Below are 20347 nucleotides of genomic sequence, written 5' to 3' on the forward strand. Positions count from 1 at the left end.
AAACCTATTAGAGCCTGTGGTTTTAGATCTGCTAATATGCAAGCTTATTTATACACAGGGGTACCCCAGCTGCACTTCTCTTGCAGTACCTGACCTGAGAAGCCTTTGTGCCAGCTGAGGTAATGTTTCTGGCTCACCAGAAGGATTCTTCAGGAGGGCAACAGACCTAAACCTGCTATGATCCAGATAACAGGGAAGACTAAAGAGGCCTGAAATAAGACTGAACCCGAGATCAATTTCTATTATAGCTTCATGCTTTGGAACTGCCCCTTGAGACAGGGAATCATTAAACTCCAGGATGAGGCTTACACGCGCTGTTGTGTAGATCCAGGGAGAAGCCATCTGCTGCCAGGTTTGCCGAAGCCTCGGGATTGGGGTGGGAGTTGTCCAAGTGCAGGGAAATCTGCTTTTTGGCGTGCAGCCCTCAATTGCATTAAGGATGAACTACGTCCCTTAGGGGAAAAACTGCCCCTGCAGGCATTGAGGTAAGGGTGAAGTACAATGGATAGAGTTTCCTCCTAATGAGCAGGTCTGTCTGACCTGGTTGGGCAGTTTGGCTGGCTGTGATATCGGTATTGTCCAACATATAGCCCACCAGGGAAGGGAGGACTTGGCTCCTCTCCCCCAACTCAGCTCTTCTCCGTGTTGCTTTCTTGTGTGCTGTTCTGTTTTCCTTCTCTCAAGGCTTACAGGCCCTGCTGGAGTCTGAGGCTGCTTCTCAGAGCCTGACTCAGACCTGGCATTTGTCAGGAGAACAGCAAGAGTGTAGTCTGACATCACCTCTGAAAGCAAGGCTGTTTACCAGATATTGGCTTGGGAGGGGCGTGTCTGTAAGCTGATAATGGCATGCTGGAGCCAGTCTGCTTTCCCAGATTCACAGTGCTGCTAGTGTGTAATTTATTATCTCTGCAGTCACCGCAGCAGGGACTGGGCACTCGCTGACTGCTGGGGGAGCAGAGCACTGACTCGGTGCACTGTAGAGATGTGCTAGAGCAGCAATCAACGGGAATGGGCAGAAGCTTTACATAGTTATCCTTAGCGTTTGCTCAGACCTCTGAAACACAGGGCTTCCCTGCGTTGTCCTTTAATTCCCCAGTAGAAGAAAGAAGAGGGGTTAAACTATGTGATGGCAGTGTATAGAAGATGCAGTTGATACACATATCATGGGGCAACTGACCCTGCTCAGATTTAAGCCTTGCTTTGTCTCCTATTTTAGAGCCCTCCAGGGAATAGGCTTAGGTAAGCTTTGGACTGGCAGCTCCTGGCATAGCTGGATGGGGAGCTGCCTCTCACGGAGCTGAATGTCTTATGTTTCCTGCAGGACAGAGCTACGATGAGACAGTGGACATCTTTTCATTTGGGATTGTTCTCTGTGAGGTAAGGCCAGGACGTTACTTTTTCCCCATTGGAATGTCCTTGCACACATTGTGTCAGCCAGTTCTGTGTGCAGTCTGTGACCTAACAGCACAGTGAATTAGGCTGGGAGGACAAGCTTACCCTGCCCCTCCTCCCTCAAGGAAAGTTTTGTAACTTTTTGGTCCCAGAGAAAGTTTCTTCCTGCACTAAAAGAAATACAGAGGTTCCTCCTGGACTGATAGAAGCTGTGAAAAGGTCCAAGTTCTGACTGAGCCCCAGTATCCATTTGAAAGTAGGCATATTCCCTAAAACTGTGATAGTTTTTCTACTGCCTCACGAAAAGAACAATCAGCTGTATAATCTCAGCAAATTCAGGGACGGCACTTCACATCAGAGAAGGGGAAACTGAAACCTCTTTGCAGGTCAGTTAATGAAGCTTGCACCCTGAGGTCTGTTGGCTTAGTTTATCTCTGAGCCACTGCACAGTCTTACTGTTATATCCGGCTTTTCTGTCTGCAGAGCAAAGAGTGCCACTCAGAAAATACAAGGTATTTTCAGTTGAAAAGATGTGAAAGACAGTGAAAATGCAGATGAAAGGTGGGGTGTTACGGGTCCAGATAACACAGCAGTTACAGGAACACCAGGGGAGACTGGCACAGTTTCATCTTCAGTGTTTGGATGAAGGGGACAAAGAAAATATCTGTGCATTAATCTTTGTGGCCTCATCTGGAGCTCTGTTTACACTGGGCCCTCCTCTCAGAGAATACTGTGGTTGTGAGTGATAGGTTTAGGAACGTGAAAAATCTGTATGCAGAATTAGAACAATTGTTTCCTCTAGAAAAAAGACAAATAAAGGGGTAGGAGCATATGAACGTTTTCCTTGTCACCAAAATAAAGATACTTAAAAAAAGAAGTTACACACTCAAACAGATAAGGAAATAACCCTGCCAAAATACATAATGGGCGTTCCACTGTCTAGTTGCAGGATGTGGTTGTCCTGCTGATTTATTGGCATAGAAAAGCCTGGGTGGTTATAAATAACTCCCTTTTTGTGATACCCGATGAGGCTTAAACCTAATACTGTTCCCCATGTGAGAGTCTGTATTGACATTGACCTTGTCTGAGCCCAGATCTCCCCACAGCTCTCTGCTGTGGGTTCCTTCTCTCTTAGTACACTTTGAGTGGCCTAGTGCTGGAGGCGGTGAGCACTGGGGCAGGGCTTCCCTCTGTTCCACCCAGCCCTTTCCTCTACTGGCTGTTGCCTGCAACCTCCTAGGCACTGGTTATGGTGGTAGTTCTCTCCACCTTACCCTCTGGCTGTGGATGGGGTTGAATCTGCCAGTAGCAGAGCGACTCAGAATTTGTGGTGCTGTTGACTTCACAGCATCGTTTAGGACAGACTCTGTAGACAGAGGAGCTTTGCTGGTGGTGCGGTAAGATTGTGTGAGAGGGGAGAGATGGGATGCTGATGCAGGTTATGTTGATTACCTGCGATCAGGAGGGGCTGTGTCATCCCCAGCAGCATACAGCACAGTAGCTGACCGACCAGGCAGCGAAACACTGTCGAGCTCTCTGGGAGGTGGACATCATCTGGTATCTTCAGAGATACTCGTACTGTATCTATCAGAGAGACCCTGGGGAGAAAGAGAAGGTGTCTGGGCCTTCCTTCACAACAGCGGCCACATCATCAGGTCTTGAAAAAGTTTCATGTGAAATTTGTTTGTATGAAGTGCCTTGCTCATTCCCCTGTGCAACTAGCCCCATTGGAAAGGAGGAACAGTGGTTTTGCTCTTTCCCTTGCACCCTAATACAGAAAGAGCTTCTGCCCAATGCTGAAGTTCCCCATTAACACTCTGGAACTGATGCTGTATTTAAGTGCTCCTCTCATTTTTCCCTAGATCATAGGCCAGGTTTATGCTGACCCGGACTGTCTCCCACGCACGCTGGATTTTGGCCTTAATGTCAAGTTGTTCTGGGAGAAGTTTGTTCCTGCTGACTGTCCTCCAGCCTTTTTCCCTCTGGCTGCCATTTGCTGCAGACTGGAACCAGAGAGCAGGTACGTTTGGAGTCTGGAGGATTCCTCTCTTTAAGCCTGGAGGATGTGTCCATATCCCCTTGGTGGAAGGATTGCTCTGAACAGAGGGTGGGAGAGGGCTGTATTCCAGCCCTCTGTGGGAATGCTCAAAGGCTTCCACATGAGGAGAGACTAAAGACCTAACAGCTTGGGAGAGAGACTGTTGTATATGGTAGAGGGCTCTGAAACAATTTCTGAGACAGAATGAGTAAAGGAGGGGTGATTGTTCAGGGTTTCTCCTGTACAAAAAGTAGGGGCAGACTTTGGCAGCAGCTCTGAAATGTGAATACTTCATTTTATTTCAGTTGTGAAATTTGTAGCTTCAGAACAGTGTTGATGCCAAGAAGGCTTCAAAAGAGCCAGACCTCGCTGGTCATCGGCTGTAAAAACGGGTAGCCCAGACAGATGGGATCTTTGCAGTCTCAGAAGCTGAATGGGGAGGGATCATGTCCCTGCTAACACCTCTGTGCACGGGACAGTAGCCTGGATGGACAACTGGCCCAGCCTTTCCAGATGCTATTCTGCTTCCTCTTTCCCACTCATATTTCCTCACTGGTGCTTCTAGGCCCCCTTTCTCCAAGCTGGAAGATTCCTTTGAAGCGCTCTCTCTCTACCTGGGAGAACTTGCCATCCCCCTCCCCTCTGAGCTGGAGGAGCTGGACCACAACGTGAGTGTGCAGTATGGACTGAACCGTGACAAGCTACCTGAAAACACAACCTAGTCAGCTCGTCCTGCTGCCTGCACCACTTCCATTGGAGTTGAGATGAGTGACAGGGAGGGAGATGCACTTCAGCCACTTCCAGGGCATTAATGGGGCACCATGCTGCACGTTTGCTGCATTGCCTCTCTCTCCCCACCCAGCACCCCTCCTCTTGGACGTCCTGATTCACTGTGGATTTCTGGCATGTTTCAGAAGCAAAAAGGGCTGTTTCCTGCCAACTGCACCTAGGAAAGCTGCTCAACACTATTTTTCTGGCTTGAGAAATGTTTCTCTAGCCTTTTCAGGCTTCTTTACCGTGGTGCCTTAAACTTGGCTGCAAGCTGTGAAGCCACCCTGGTCCATCTGCCAGGGAGGGAATTGCTATAGGAGACTCTCCAGGGCAAGGACCGGCACTTCTGGAACTGCTTCTCCCACTGACTACCCTGCTCAGAAAGCTGGGGAAATTGGACATCCGGCAAAAGGCCTCACCGGGACAGGGGGTGTGTGTATGTTTGTGCATGTGTTTTCCAGAACAACCCACTGAGATTTTGGCCTCCAATTTGCATCAGGGGAGGGAGTGAAAAGCCCCAGGAACTGGGCAGCTCTCCTGAAATACCTTGTCGGTGGGGAAGTGTGTATGAATTTTTGTTTTGGTTTTGTGGGTTTTTTTCCTCCTCTGTCTCTGAATACCTCCAAAAGCCTGCCTAGAAACACTAAGACTGAGCTCTCCTTGTCCCTCCTGATGCTGAACAACGGCAGGCAGCAAATGAGCCACTTGAACATCTTCAGACCCTGAGCCTGCACAGTGAGTTTGCCTGCCCAAGTACCTTAACCTAGGTGAAAGTATTTGAACCTGAATATGTAGAACCACAGTAGGCACTGGCTGTGGACATCCCTGGAGCACTGAAGCTGCTTGAGCTCTCGGCCTGTGGACATGAGGTGACAGGAAGGGTGGCAGAAGGTGCTCTTCAGAAAGCCAAAGGTCTGAAGTGGCGCAGACTTTGTGCATGGACAATGGCAAAGGGGGACATGCCCGAGGTTACTTAAGGGATGGACTTGTCACGAACAGAAAAGTGCTGGATAACGTCCCATCCTCCCAGGAGTGGCAGCTGGAGAACTACTAATTCAGTTGCCATTACCTCATCCTTTCCTGCAGGCTGTGCAAGTTGCTCCCTTTGAAGGTCCTTCTTGCAGCTGCTGCTGCAGCACCTGAACTGATTCTCCAAGCAGAAACTTTCCTCAGGGTCATTCCCTGCTTTGGGGGAGAAAAAACGGCTTGGAGTCACTGGGAGGTGGGTGGGAGTGTATTTCCTTCCAGCACTTCTCTTCTTCCTCCCTTGGTGGGAGAAGGAAGGAAAGCTACTGCTGTGGTAGCTCATGTGGTTGGCAGAACTGAACAAAAAGCTGTCTCAAGTCCTGCTCTTAAGTTTCACAAACATCTTGGTTTAACTGGATTTTTAGTGTGCTCCTTTCTCCCCGCCCCCCTTCGGTATTGAATGGTGGGGAATTGGTGTTAGTCTTTGCTGTTACTTTGATTTCCTCCCCCTACCCATGAGTTCAAAGTATTATGTAAAATAACATGGGACCAGCCATCACCTGACAAAAGGTGTGCATAGTGGGGGATGGTTTTAGTCTGTGTAGTGGTGTTTTAGAAACACTGGGGACTCCCTGTGCTGTGAGTCAGTGGAGGAGCCTCTCTAAACTGGGTCCAGTGGATTCAGGATTGTTAATAGGATTTGCCCTTCCTTTCCCCCTCCCAGGCTGGTTTGTGAGGGGACCCCTGAAGGGGAAAGTCCTGGGTGATGTGTGGGTGGGGTTTACGAACTGTGATTTGCACAGCTCTATGTTCTAACTAAATTAAAAAGCAGTAAATGTATGCTATGAAAACAAGATGTTGTCTGTTTGTTACATAAAGCGGAAAGCTGTAACTTTATCGGGTTTCTATTGTCACAAAACAGCAATATCAAAACTGCATAGACCAGGCATCATCTAGAACCCCCTCTCTTGAGCCAAAGGGCTCGTACATGTTTACAGAACTACAGAGACGCAGTGTAAGTGCTCTATAGTAGCGTTTACCTGGAGTGATGGAAAGGGAAGAAGTTGTCAAGTTGGTTGGTTGGTTTTTTGTGGGTTCTTTTTTTTTTGTAAGGGCGGACAGGAGTCAGCAGACCATAGAGCCTCTCTCCATTTCCCTTTTCTGAACAAGGATAAAAATACCATCTGTTCTTGGAAACCTCCTATCCTGAAATATGTAGTTCAAGGGGCATTGTTAAGGCAACAACCAAACAAAAATGCTAGCTATGTCACTACCTCCTGTAACCTGTTGTGCTCTGTCTCCATCACACTTTCCAATGCAAGGCCCTGAGGGACGGAGCTGCTGCTGAGCAGCACCAAAGCAGAACCGACCTGCGTCAGTGCAGGAATGGGCTGTAACTGAGAGCGTCTTCCCACGGGCCAGCCCGCTTAGTCAGCACAGCTCGCACGCCCACAGCTGCTTTTCAGGAACAGTGTCCCAGTCCAAAGCCAGCTGCTGCCAGCAAGGAGACAAGCTCCATGTCCCTCGTCAGCGCTGGTGAGTGGAGGCACCACTTGTAGGGATTTACCTTTGGGCCTGGCAAACTGAAGTAGGATCTTCTACTCCTTCTCCACTATTTGAAGTCTGCAACAGGCAAAAGGATGCTGCTCTGGCAGGAGGAATGTACAGATGAGCCACAGTCCACACACATCTACAGAGCATTTTTCTTTTAAGCTTTAATACAAGGTAGCACAATCTGCACCTTCTCATAATGAGGTATTTAAAACATTTTACAAAGAAATGGTATTCAAAGGCATTTAAAAATAAAACGTTTCCCTTTTCTGAATCAAACATTAACACTAAAACCCCTGCTGTCAAGTGCTGCTCCCTGTTAGGCCCACAGCTATAAAGCAGATGGCTAGAAAACTTACTTGAATGGCTTGAATCCCCTGAGGCGGGGATGGATGTTTCCCTGAACTGGCCTTGCCTTGGTGCCATTTAGGAGACACTGCAGCAACCATCCCTTCCAAAACCCCTGAAATGCTAATAAAAGTTGTTACAAACCCTCTCTAATAGGGCCAGGCTCTGTAAGCAAGTAGTCTTGCTGCACAAGCTGAGTGTGTGTGAAGGAGGCTGGGCCAGGAGCCATGCTGCGACTTCGGGATCTTGCAAGAGCAGCCCTGTCCTGCCCTTGGAGCAAGAGCTGCTGCATCATGGCAGGGTGACCTCCACAGCTGGCTCAGCCACTCTGTCCAGAGCTGGCTCTGTAGAAGGCCAAGGGAATTTGGAAGAGCATGTTTATCCTCGGTGCTCAACCCGCTGTAGGTAACTGAAGGGCAGTTTGTTTTCTTCACAACTATCTACTGCTGGCCTTTGGTCTCCTGATCTGTGTAAGTGAGCAGGAGGCACAGACCACCTGGACACCTACAACTGTGGCTGTGCATGTAGCACCACAGGGGAATGGAGATGTGGCCTCAGCCCTGGAAGACCTGGATTTGTCAAGAGCTTGAGAAGAGCTTTTCCAAATTGACACTGGGGCTAAACATACTGCTCCTGGCCAAAGCCATCCCTCAAATAAACTCGTCCTTGGAAAAAAAGACTGATCCAGTAGCAGGATTCTGGACAGTGTCTCCAGCTCTCAGCCACAAAGCAGAAAGGCAGGAACTATAATCAGAGTGTAATTATCTAGCTAAGTCTGACGTGAAGCTCCCCTCAGTCCTTGCAGTACTGCTCCCTCCTGGGGTTCCAGGCTGAAACTTAAGTAACAGTGCACACCATTAAATAGGAAAGGAACGGAAAAAGAGGAAGCCAAGACCACACTCCGGGCTATGGGGTCTGTGGCCAGTTGTGAGCCTGGCCTATCATCCCCCCCAGCTCCTTGGCACACCATGGAGATAGGTGGGAGGAAGCAGCAGGGCCCACCACACCAGTCCCCAGCTGGTCATGCACGGAATGGTGCCACTCAAACAGATCATGATGAATAGCCCACTGCTCTGTCCCTCCACATCACCTTCATCTGGCTTTCATCAAAAAGAAAACAAAATAGAAATGAACACACGCAACCCCTGCACTCACAGTGGGAAGCTGGAGGCTTTGCTCAGCCTGGATCGCTCCTGCCTGAGCTGCTCAGGCACCAGGAGTACCCGCCTGCCCCATGAGCGGGCCACTGCCATCACGCGTGTCCTCCACAGGCGTCTGGTTAGTGTGCACCACAATTGTGTTCTCATCTACAAGCTCACAGGCAGGATTGGTGAACGCTGAGAGTGGCAGTGTGATGCGCTGCATTTCACGCTCATAAACTTTCTGTTCATGCTTTTCCTTCAAGTCTCTCCCCCTAGATTAAAAAAAAAACAAACAAACATACATGCGCATGGGGTGAGTGCTACTGCTTGGAGGCAGAGTCTCAGTAAAGGTGATACAGTAGAAAAGCAGGGACTCTGCTCTTTAACAAACAGATGTTTCAGCTACATACAAAGGGTCCAAAACGTTCCCTACTGTAAGCAGAGGACACCGTCTGAGCACCTTTAAAAAAAGAAGCAGCCGAGTGAAGTCTGTCTCTCTCCCTCATAAACTGGGTTATTCACTAACGTTGCTACAGCTAAATAATGTCTCTGAAGCCAGGCTACTCCTTCAAACCGTGGAGCTGACAAATATTCCCTTACATCTTACAGTCCCACAGCACTGCCTGGTGCAGGCCCTGGGGAGCAGTGAGACAGTGCAGAGCTTCCGTAACCTGCTTCATCTGATAGAAACAAATACCGGAGGTGGTGACAGATTCTGCCTTTTGTTGTGGCAAACAAACCTGTGTAGCAAATTAAGCCGCTACTGAAAGTATTAAAGCTTACTTCAGAGCTGGTCCTGAAGCTGCAGCTGCAGCGAAGAGCACAATCCCACAACCAGCTCCTCAAACCTACCTCACTCTTCAGCCTGTTGCTAAGGGAGGCGATACCTCTGTAATTTGTACTGAGGAAGAACTTTAAAAATGGCTGGCATTAATAGCACGCTGTCTCCGGAAAAGCTGTGTATACCAAAAGCTACTAAACCAATTAAAGGTTTCTCACCACACCTACCCAAACCTGCCAGCTTGCACATGCAATTTTGAGAGCAAGGCAAAAAGAGGGAGAGACACTAAACCTGCACTCCAGCCCTGCTGTGAGCTCTCTAGGATTGAAGAAGCAAAGCCGCATTTGGACAAAGCTCAACATTGGTCTATTGCTTCTTCCCGCAAGACAGGAGTGAGGTGGGACAGGCACCACTTGCTCCTCCTGGGGCTCGCGGTCCCAACCAGGCGGAGCTGCTGGGGTTTCCTGTCAGCACATAGGCATTTTGGCTGCTTTTCAAAGCTGCTTACAAGCGTGCAGCAGTGGCTGCCGTTCCTGCCAGCACACGAGACAGCATTCTCCAAAACGACACCTCAAATCAGATCCCTCGACAAGCAGCGCTCTGTGTTCTGCCCCTTATGTAACACTCCTCCCTCTGTTGTTTTTTTTTCCCTGTCGGCGTTTATTATAAACACTTACATAAGGACATGTCCCAGCTTGGGAAAGGCCTCCTTCTGCTCGGTTGTGTCAGACTGCTGTCAAACAGCCAAAATACAGAACAAACCCTCCCAGAGGAGGGAGCCTGGGCCTTCACTTGCTGCAGCGACATTCACTGCTATTTGTCCATCCTGCCCCATCTCGTACAACTAAGCTGTTTGCTACTACCACTAACCTCAAGCGCTGCTGAGCCACAGAAATGTTTCTGCCCAACACAGTGAAGTGGCTGAACAAATCATAACTTAAGTGTGAATCAAAACTGACCAGGAGTTTTGGTAAAATGAACTTTGGTGGAAAAAAAGTGCTACTTGATACTCAGCTTCATAGGCTACAATGCACGAGTCGCAAACAATTTGCCAATTGTTTTTCTTCTAAAACTAGACTAGAGAAACAGGTGGCCTGCTAGAAGGATTGTTCTCTTTCTGATTACAGAAGAAACTTCCTGTGAGGGCACCTGGGATCTGCTCTCTCCAGCTCTTACGTAAAATTCAGCTCCTCTGGGTGCATCTGAGAAAGCCACATCAAGGTGCAAGTGCACACACACACACACACACACACACACACACACACACACAAAATAGAGGGCAGTTTGAAGCTTTAAATGGGGCAGAATACCACACTGATGGGTGAAAGGGAGAAGAATAGGATTAAGTCTTAAATAGTACTTTCCTCAGTGTGACAAGCGAAACTCTTGCACAATGTGCCACATCAAAACATATGCTTCTATCTGCCTTTTCATTAGGGTCTCGTTGGGTCTGCAGGTGCTCAGACACTCCTGCTCTATACACGTTGCTTCACGCCTACACCAGCTTTTGGACAAAGGAGAATAGCCACTGACCTCTTATAGATGTATCCCAGGACGATGCCGGCTCCAATGGCAATGATTATCACCATCATGATCAGTCCCAGCACATACCCTGTGAAGAGAGAAAGGAAAGAGGCAAAATTAGAGGCAGTAGATCCAGCTATAGCATTGCTTTCAGAGACTCAAAACCAATCCATCCTGCCAGAATTATAGGAATGGATCCATCATGTGATCCTGGGTTTGTACCTAGTGTCCCTAAGTCCTTCTTTTCTTTGGAGTTCACCTGCACTCTCTGACTGATCCCAATGATGGGCTGCACAGCGGCTGCCTCACTCCGGGAGGGCAAGGTATCAGCCGGTTCAAACACCCGGTCGACCTCCTGAGAAGTACCAACTTCTGCTGTAGAGACTGGGGCCGTGGCAGCTGTAGCATCTGCTGAGAGGAAAAAGAGACATACAAAATACAAAGCATTGATGAGTACTTCAAAACAACACGTGCCTTGTGAGTGGGATAAATCTAGACTGGTATAAAATCTTCATGGTTGGAAAGAACCTTTGACATCATCGAGTCCAACCAAACAACCTACAATCTCTGCCACTAGAGCATGCCCTGAAGTGCCACATCTAGACGTTTCTTAAATACCTCTAGGGATGGTGACTCAACCACCTCCCTGGGCAGGCTGTTCCAGTGCCTGACCACTCTTTCAGTAAAGTAATTCTTCCTAGTGTCTAATCTAAACCTCCCCTGCCGCAACCTCAGACCATTTCCTCTGGTCCTGTCATTATTCACTTGGGAGAAGAGGCCACCACCATCCTTTCAGGTAGTTGTAGAGGGCAATGAGGTCTCCCCTCAGCCTCCTCTTTTCCAAGCTAAACACGCCCAGCTCCCTCAGCTTCTCCTCAGTATCACTGAACTGCCTTCAAAATACACTGAAAAACACTTGTTCCCTCTTAAGTTGTTGCCAGAAATCCTACCAAGGCAGACAAGAAACGTACTCCTCCTCCCGCTTTCCTTTGACATGAACCTATTTAACAGAGAGTGCAAGGCACCACCACCGACAAGACAGAAGTCGGACAGTAGAACGAAACCCAGGTTCAGGGCATGCGTCCAGGGGATGCACAATGACTTCATTTAGTGTATAGATCGATACACACGCTGCAGCTTCAATCATGCTGAACAGACATGAACAAGATGATGAGAATCTCCATCCCAAATCTCCCAGGAGCCTGTTTATCTCTCTTCTGCTTCAATCTTCCTTACACAAGAAGGTTTGACGGAAGGCGACTCCGGCTGGTGTGAAAACAACCTGGGGACATTCTTCTTACCCAGCCCCTCTTTGCAGCCGTGCAGCAAGCTTCTTTAGCATGATGGACGTGCTGAATGAGAGCAACACTTCAGGCAGCACAGCCACTGACTAGTCTAAGTGCAGCAAGTTCCTCCTCAGCCAGAGCCCAAAGGTGCGTATGGATGGATGCTCAAAGCATTGACTCCTTCCCAGCGCCACAGACTCTTTATCAACAGCACTGAAAGGTTTTTAAGGTAGCTCATTCTTTCACGACACGGTAAAAATGGAAGCTGAAGCACAGTAAAAGCTCTAACAGTGGAAAGTAGGTATCACCTGTCCAAACAAAAAAACACTGTTTTTTGGAAATGCTATGCACAGTGTGCATCCACACCTGAAAACCCTCTCCACCTGGATCTCACCCCACAGCTGGCAATAGCTCTGTGTGGATAGAATCTGCAGCCATTTTGAGTCCTCAGTGGAATGTGAAATGGAAGCACAGAAGGGGAGTTAGGGACAGGAAATCAGGGTCCCCTGCACCGCACAGTGACTTTACGTAGGGTCAGCCAGAGAAGCTGAACCACAGGGAGCTGCAGGACATGGCTCCAGCAAAACGGCGCCCACTCAGAGACACAAAAATAGCCAAACCCCTTAAACATGCAAATGGTGACTTGGCTGAAAAGTCAGGTAACTCTCCTGATCCTAAAGCTGCAGGACTGTTTTTGAGCAAGGGTCTTGGCAGCACAACATTTGTTTTGCTTCATTTGCTCATTGGCTAAAAATAAGCAAAATGAAGAAAAGGGGAGGGTGTATGAGTGGGGGAAAGTGTTTACATGCAAGGATAGCGATCCCAAGGGACAGTGCAGTGCGTAAGTAAATCTTGAGGGGCTCAGAAATACGTGAACAGTTCAGAAAAAACAAATGGTTACTTTGGCCTCAGTCAATACTGACGTCTCCTCTCCCTCAAACAGGCTTCAGCTACAGCTCTTCTCTTAGCAAACTGCTTCCCACCCTGACTATCCAGGAGGAATCCAGTGTTTGGGGGTTTCCATTTATTACTGTCCTTCTTCACTTCTGATTTTCCCAAAGTTCTTTCCCTCCACCTGTACCCAAATCCACCCTAGCACCGATTTAGCAGCAGGACACTTGTTCAGACAGCAGTAATATGCCCACAGTAACGGTATACCAACACCTCTGCAGTTCCTAGATGCCCAGACCTCAGCCTTTTTCAACACAGCTACAGAGCCCCACAGTGACTAGTGAAATGGCGGGGGGGACGGGGACACGAGGCTTTGCACAGCCCTCTTCTGGCACTAACGACAAAGCTCTAGGGGCGGAGCAAGGCACAGCTGGGAGGCAGATGTGCACACGCAGGAGGGCAGCCCCGGGTACACTCCGTTCCGGGGGACGGGGGGGCAGTGGGTGCTGCCACGGCCTGGGGTTGTTTGTGCGCGGCGGGAGACCCCCCCTCCCGGTGACAAAGCCAGCCCCCAGCGGCAGGAGGCAGGCCAGGGAGGGGAGGGCAGGAGGGGAAGGGGGGCCAGCTGGGGCAGCTCCTACCTGAGCACTGGGCGATGTCGCAGGGTCTCCGCTCGGGTACCCCGGCGGCGCCTCGGACGTAGCACCAGGGCGCGGTGTCGCCGTCCGGGTTCCTGCAGTTGTTGTGGTCCTCGGCGACTGCTGGAGGGGACCGGGCCGTCAGCGCGGGGACCGCCCGCAGCCCCCCGCTCCCCCCCGCCTCCGGCTCCCCCGGCGTCCCCGGGACCCACCTGCCGGGATGGCGGCGCCGGGGCCGCTCCGCACCGCCAGCCAGTTGAGGCACGGGGCGCCGCCGGAGGCCACTCGCCGGCTGCCGCGGTAGGACGCGCCGTTGCCGCGGAGGCACTCTGCGGAGAGACGAGGCCAGGCCATGCGGGCGGGCCGGGCAGCCCGGGCCGCTCCCCAGCACACCCCCCGCCGGTGCGGGGCCGGTCCCCGCCGCCCTCCCCCGGGGACCGGCCTTTGTCCCCCGCAACAAAGCCGGGCCGGGCCCCCCGGCACTCACCCTCGGCGGCCGCCAGCAGCAGCCAGCCCAGCAGCAGGGCGCCCAGCGCCGCCGCCCGCCGCGGGCCCCCGTGCAGCATCCTCGGCGCGGTGGGCGAGGAGCCGCCGCCAGCCCGCCCGCGCCGCTCGGCTCCGCGACGAGACCTGCGCCGGTTCTCCCCTCCCCGGTAAACAACCGCCGGGCTGCGCTTCCCCCCCGCCTCTACCCCCCCCGCTCCGCAGCAGCCGCCGGGTCCTAACGCTGCCGCCGCCCGCCCCCGGGCGGCTCCCGGCCCCGTCGGGGAGCCCCGGGAGGGGAAGGGGCGGCTCCGCAGAGAACCTGCCGCCGCTCGGCCGTGTTTGCGGAGGATCCCCCGCCCCGCAGCCCCGGGAGCGGGCGCAGCGATGGGTGCTCGGTGCCGCGGGGACGGTCCGCCTCGGGAGGAACACGGGGAGACGGTGCCGAAGCGCAGCTCCGCGCCCCCGGGCCTGTCCCCCACGGCCGCGGGAATTCCCGAGCCGGGAGAGGCAATTCCCGGCAGGGAACTGGGCTTGAACCGCTGACTGAGACAGGGAAAGTGTTTGCCTTCAGGGACCTAAAATTGCCATCTCCCCTGGAGAGCTACCACGAAGGACTAAATTCTCCTGCCCTCATTCTCCCTTTGGGCTCCCTTAGCTCTATGGAGAGAGACCGTGTGAGGCACACGCTGCCACGGAAGCTGTGCACCTCCACATTAAGGGTTTACATTCTCACCTCTGCTAATCGATTGCTTTGGCTCCATATACTCTAAAAGTTGTGCCCGTTTATAGAAAAACAAGATAAACAGCCCTAAAATGCTTTAGGGTAACTGTTGCAGGCATCCAGCCACTGTGATAGAGCCTCTCTGCAGACATTTCAGAAGGGTTACAATAGATGCTTTTGTTTCCAAACAGGCAGAGGTATTCAGGCGCTGCAATGCCGGTGACTGTACACAAGCAGCTGGAGTCATCAACAATGTTTCTGTTTTACACCAGCAAAAAAGAAGCAGCTGAATACTTGGTCCTGTTTGATAACGAGCTCACAAAGGTGGCCTGGGCCAACTGATGGGTTTGTAGCCAAGCCACAGGCCGGCAGCACAAGGTGCTATTTCTGGATTTCCCACAGAGTTCCTTCTGACCTTGACCAATCTGGCTGCTTCACTCCTTTGCACCTTCCCTTCCTTTCTGTGACATGAGGTACAATCGAACCTTCCCTCTCAGAAGAGGACAGGGAAGTTCCCTTCTTCTAAAGTGCTTTGAAATCATATGGAAACCACTGAACACATAAAAAGTATTTCTATGCCAGGAAGATGCATGCTGTATTCTGCATCAGATGAATCACTTTTTGGGGTGGTGCTGGCTGGGGCAGTCGTGTGGTCCCATCCTGGCAGTGCTCCCTGCCAGACTGCTACAGGTACTTGTGTGACAAGCAGGCTCCAGGTGTACTGATCCAACCCAACTTTTGCCCTTTTCTCACCAGATCATGCACACTTTAACCCTTTACCGCCAGGTCACCTGCTGCATCCAGTCCACAATGGAGCCACAAAAAAGCAGATGTACCAGTGCGACAGAGGAGTCATGAGGAAAACAGGTCAATTAAGCAGCACTACCCCTGAACATGAAACCATAAGCCTTAGTGTGATTCACGCTTTAACAATAGGACTTAACGCTACAGTAAATTTAGTTTAATAATGTCAAATTAAAAAAACCCTGCAGCCAGGTTGTAAAAAAAAACCCCAAAACTAAAACCTGTGTGTGTCAGTCCTGACCAACATCAGCAGCTAAGATGTCTGCTGTAAGGCATTAATGCTCATTGTCTGCACGCTCAGCTGCTGCATTCCTTATGCTCTCCAGTTACTCTCTGTGAAGGCAAAGCTAACTGGAGTAAGCAAGAATTTTTAATAAGGGCTATTGAATCAGGCCTTCTGCTGGTAATAGCTCTTCAGAAGAGATTTTATGGGACAAATTCCATTCAGTCAGAAGCTGCAGGGCCACACATGCATCCAGAGGCACAGTCTGTCCAAAACAGTTTGCAGAGGGCTGCCAACCTGTACAATTAATTTCTCGTAGCTCATTTCATGAGACTAACTAACACTGCCATGCCATCTTGCACAGAAAGCACCTCCTCCTGTACACCCTGATCCAAGAACGGCAGGCTGGGCAGTAATCTCTGTGGAAACAAATCTCAGACCTTCCCAGCTCGTTCTCCTGTTATGCAACAAGATAAATTTGCACTTCTCATTACAGCCAAGTTCCAGCAAACAATTTGAGTTTCTAGTCCACAGAAGGACAATGGGGAATCTAGGAGAAATGCAAACCCCTTCATATTAATAGTAAAGATCAAAGTCTTTTCCACAACTGACTTCTAAGCGTAATTTTTTCCCTTTCATCTCTAGCTTTCTCCAGGATGAGGGAAGATTTATGCCTGGCAGCTTCACAGAGTTCAATTTAATAGGATGCCAGGTGGCAGCTGTCAAAGGCAGACTCAATTGCTCTCTTTCTTTTGTTTGGGAATGGGTTTGCTCTTCTTGCTACACTTTTAGAGATTAAACCTGACATTACTTCCTAGGACTTGATTTTAAAGTAACTCCCCAAACTATAAGTAAGCTAATAGCTCTGCAACTACACCCTCACATAGCTTACATGTAAGAGGCTGTAGGTATATACACATCCACGTACCACAACACATCCACAAACACTTCACAGGAGAGTACATACGCTTTTTTTTAAGAACGAGGGACATTAAGCATCCTCCCTAAACTTGGTGTGAACCAGTTTCAGCTGTGAGCTGGTACCTTTCTGCTGTTTAGTTTATACAGGTTCCAGAATGAACAATGTCGCTTTTTCTCTCTCCTGTCTGTCAACTGCTCTTTCTTGTTTGTTTGTTCTACTTTTTCACCTGTGGAAAAATTCAAAGTGTATGGAGAGTTTTCTTAAAGAAGAAAAATACAAGGAAGCTGACACATAGCACAACACGCTGTGCAAAGGGAGGCAATCCCAGATATGCAACTCTACAAGGGCTCTGCAAGAAGTCATCAAACCCACTCTCCTTCTCCAGCCACAGACAAGTATGTTCAGATCTTCCCGGGCAAAAGTTCATCTAACCTCCTATGGAAGAACTAACACGCTTTATTACTTAATCTTACTAAATAAGATACCGGGAGGGAGTAAGCAAAATCAATTTTCTAATCCAAGTATTTTTTCCTAGCCAAATTAACATGGATTGCTTAGAATAGAAAAAGCTGACCATTGCCCTCCTTGTAACGGGGCCTATGTCACGTTCCTGTAACTTCCGTTTTCTTCTTTCTAGGCAAACCAAAGTAATTCTTCCATTTTTTCCTCAAAACTAGTTTTTCTAAACCTTTTTTCATTCCAGTTCACCAGATGCTCCATCCTTGGAAACATTCAAGGTCGAGTTGGATGGTGCTCTGAGCAATCTGATCTAGTGGAAGATGTCCCTGCACATGGCAGGGGGGTTGAACTAGATGGCCTTTAAAGGTCCCTTACAACCCAAACTGTTCTATGATTCTCCCACTTTTTTCTTCCTTCATGAATTGCGGCGCCCGAGAATGAAGAAAATATACTCTGAGGCCTCATCCACCATAAATAGAATATTAGAGCAATTTGTGCTTGAAGCTTGAAAAACTGTATGCTGCAAATGCTACTAAACGCTACTAAGTACTTGCAACTCCAACAAAAGCAGGTGGCTTTACTCCTTTGTTGCCTCTGTCTGGATCATGAAAATAACTGTGGGTCTCACCTGTAAAAGCCTTCTGTAAGCAGTGATGTGGGAGCCAGGAACAAATGTGTTTTATTCCTAACCTAGAAACAATCTGAAGAGAAGAAAAAACCATCAGGGCTGCAACAAAAGGATCAGATGTTGAGTTTATGAAACTGAGCCGAGTATAACCAAAAATCAAGACAGAGACAGTCACTACAAAGGAGTCAGTGTGGTGCGATAGAGAGGAATATCTGATTGCGCTGTTGCATCCCCCTGCTGACATGTTCAAGGAGAGGCTTCCCCTCCCCCTTCAATCTGACAGCATGAGCTATTACTGAGTAAATGCCAGCCACAGCCTCCAAGGACTAACAAGGAAGTCTGCAGAAGCAAAACAACCATATGTGATATTTGAACTGGTTCGGACTGGTTCAGAGAGTTTGCTCTACTAACTCGAAGTGCCTTCTCAGATGAGCTCTCTGTGTGGGCTGTAATAAAGGGATGGAGGCCTCAGGAGGGCAATTTGGGCCCTATTGTTTACTGGGGGAGAAGCTGCAGCTACACTTTTCTAGCATTAAGAGATTAGCACTAAATATTCTTGGCAATCACTGACTTAAGAAATTTCACACACTGAGTCCTCTCTAACAGCAACACTTCTTGGTCCTTTTTGTCACGAACTGCCTGGTGCCTTTCCACAATTCCCTCAGCAGTTTTGATGGGCCCAACTGTCCATAGACATCTGTGTTCACACTGGTCCACTGTGGCTCTCGTAAAGGACTGTGGATGACAGCCCTTAGGGCTTTCCCCAGCTGGAGCATTCTGAAATCAGTATCTGGATCACAGAGACGGCTTTTACCTGCTGTCCTATGGGTGTGTCTCCTAGTGAGATACCATAAAACTGTAGCAATATTGTTAGGAATAAGGTACAGCTGCCTAAAGATGTTTCAGCCCCAACTTGCTCTGTTTTTTTCCTACAGACGCAGGCTGCTATTGACAAAAAACAGAGCATGCATTTTTAAGGGTGGAGGAAGGGAAGCTATTTTGAAAGATACTGTGATCTACTTAGAGAACACATAGGTCTGAGTCAAGAACAGGAGCCTTACTTTACATTCTTTTACCAATTTTTTGTTTGATCTTAGGCAAGCTTTTGCCTCAGTTCCCCATATTAATAGTACTTATGTCACAGAGGCAGAAAAGATTACATGCCTGCAAAGTGCTTTGAAAGCTTCACACACGCAATATGTACCTTATGAAATGTTATTCAAGGGGAAGGATCATGAAGAGGGATACGCATGGAAGGTCTTAAGATGTTCTCAAGTTCACAAATAAGCATTAATGCAGGAAGAAAAATAGAATGTGTTGTGTTGTTTGTTTGTTATAAAACAAAAGTATAAAAGTACCTTTGTAGCTTTCTTGTTTCTTAATTCACTGTTGTGCATAGCAGTAACTAGCAAAGCTAAGCAGATAAACCAACATGCATTCTTGTTAGAAAATGTCGATCTAAAAATAATGGTTTACCTGCACATGAGAAACATGAGAAAGCGTCAAAACATCTGCATATTTGAGTTAAAGAGAATAAAGATTTCTATTCTGATATCCGCTCAAATTAACTTCCAGTGAATTGGACGGGACTGTTGAATATCTCTCTACCGATTTTGCACTCCACATGGAAGCTGATCTTGCAGTCAAACAGAAGTGACAGCTCAAAAGTCTGCTGTTTAAACTTCAGTAATCATGGAATATTATCAAAGTAAGAGTTAAATTCCATTGTGGAAAGCATGAGGTTACAGAGTTGCACTTAAATATGCAAAACTTCCAGTTCCTGCAGAAAATACACCATGTCTAAACGGCACAATCACTCATTATAGCAAGTGACCCATATCCCATGCCAACAGAAAGGCAACATGGTTATAAATTTGTACACATTTAAAAAACCCCAAACGTACATTTTCTTATCTACCTAGGATTTTGGGACTAGGATTCGAGTCATCAACGTTAAGACCAGAGCAGAGACCCATTTGGTAACGGGTCTCTGTAATTCAACACGTGAGCAGAGAAGCGGAGACCAAACCTTTTCGTAGAGCTACTAGTGTTTCCTCATAAAAGTGCAGGATTCACGGACATCTACAATACAGAGGTCTCAGCTTTGGATTTTATTTTCTTAGCTGACCTGAAAGCAGATAAAACCACTGGCACATAGATACTGTGCAAAACCTCCCTCTCCACAGGTGTTTGCCTGAAGGCTGTGGGAGGAGTTGTTTATTTTGGGAAGTTGCCCTTTCTTTCCTGTGTAGAAAGGCAAACCTGTTTATTTTCTCTTTGGGTTGCAGACATGCCACAGGCATGCAGAGATAGCCTTTTTCATGACTCAGATACGCACGTGGTCTTTTTTTACATCTATTGACAAAAGCAAAAGTCTGTTCCTTAAGTATATTTTCAGAATAGGGCAAACCCCTGTTGTTATTTTGGTCTTGAGTTTGCCGTTCTTTTAGAAAGTTAAGGCTCAAACTGGTAAGACCCCAAGGAGGCAAAAGGACCAGGAAGGAACAAAGGCTTAGTAAAGTTTCACTTCATACTTCACTTATTTCTTTTTAATATAATGGTGTTAAAAAAACACAGTGCATTTGACTAATGACCTAACACCTTAGGTAGGCAGGCCAGAAGCATTGCAAAAATAATATTTATATATCCTGCCTCATTTTTATTTTCACTGCCTTCCAGGCATTCAATGAGGACAATACCAAATTTCACAGAGATACTTATTGCTCCCTCCACTTACGCTAAAATAATGTAAGAAATCTCATCGCACAGCCCCAGA

General features: G+C 48.6%; 3 protein-coding genes across 8 annotated transcripts in view; 1 reads left to right on the forward strand and 2 right to left on the reverse strand.

Annotated features, from left to right (window-relative positions):
• The window catches only part of LIMK2 (LIM domain kinase 2), a 31875-nt gene extending 25861 nt beyond the window's left edge, over window positions 1-6014 (forward strand). For 3 of the 4 annotated variants that reach the window (XM_074606194.1, XM_074606193.1, XM_074606195.1), the window contains 3 exons: window positions 1322-1377; window positions 3255-3412; window positions 3996-6014. In XM_074606194.1, coding sequence (XP_074462295.1) covers window positions 1322-1377; window positions 3255-3412; window positions 3996-4152 — 371 coding nt within the window. In that variant the 3' untranslated portion in view covers window positions 4153-6014. Of the gene's footprint in view, window positions 1-1321; window positions 1378-1922; window positions 1925-2486; window positions 2558-2935; window positions 2968-3254; window positions 3413-3995 lie in introns of all 4 variants that reach the window. The other variant, XM_074606196.1, reaches the window with a different exon arrangement.
• Window positions 6015-6858: 844 nt separating this feature from the next.
• Window positions 6859-14020, reverse strand: PIK3IP1 (phosphoinositide-3-kinase interacting protein 1). Of its 3 annotated transcripts, none has more exons than XM_074606199.1 (6): window positions 13816-14020; window positions 13541-13657; window positions 13332-13448; window positions 10736-10921; window positions 10523-10601; window positions 6859-8480 (listed from the first exon to the last, which is right to left on the reverse strand). In XM_074606199.1, the coding sequence occupies exons 1-6, from the start codon at window positions 13892-13894 to the stop codon at window positions 8273-8275; spliced, it is 786 nt and encodes a 261-aa protein (XP_074462300.1). In that variant the 5' UTR covers window positions 13895-14020; the 3' UTR covers window positions 6859-8272. The 3 variants fall into 3 exon arrangements, with proteins under 3 accessions (XP_074462300.1, XP_074462299.1, XP_074462298.1); XM_074606198.1 differs by having other exon boundaries at window positions 10736-10924; XM_074606197.1 differs by having other exon boundaries at window positions 13332-13451; window positions 13816-14012.
• Window positions 14021-16684: 2664 nt separating this feature from the next.
• Window positions 16685-20347, reverse strand: part of PATZ1 (POZ/BTB and AT hook containing zinc finger 1) — a 28747-nt gene continuing 25084 nt past the window's right edge. Inside the window, exons 7-8 of the transcript XR_012589831.1 lie at window positions 17572-17644; window positions 16685-16710 (exon numbers count right to left, since the gene is read on the reverse strand). The gene's annotated coding sequence lies outside the window, so the exon portion shown is untranslated. The remainder of the gene's footprint in view (window positions 16711-17571; window positions 17645-20347) is intronic.

The sequence above is a fragment of the Larus michahellis genome, chromosome 13, assembly GCF_964199755.1.
Source record: "Larus michahellis chromosome 13, bLarMic1.1, whole genome shotgun sequence".
NCBI classification, from domain to species: domain Eukaryota; kingdom Metazoa; phylum Chordata; class Aves; order Charadriiformes; family Laridae; genus Larus; species Larus michahellis.

Excerpts from the sequence above, each read along its gene's own strand:
- PIK3IP1 (XM_074606198.1), bottom strand. The coding sequence starts at position 13,894 with ATGCTGCACGGGGGCCCGCGGCGGGCGGCGGCGCTGGGCGCCCTGCTG. Across the intron at positions 13,658-13,815 it reads GCTGCTGGCGGCCGCCGAGG|AGTGCCTCCGCGGCAACGGC; the intron begins GTGAGTGCCGGG and ends GTCTCTCCGCAG. Across the intron at positions 13,449-13,540 it reads CGGCGCCGCCATCCCGGCAG|TCGCCGAGGACCACAACAAC; the intron begins GTGGGTCCCGGG and ends CCCCTCCAGCAG.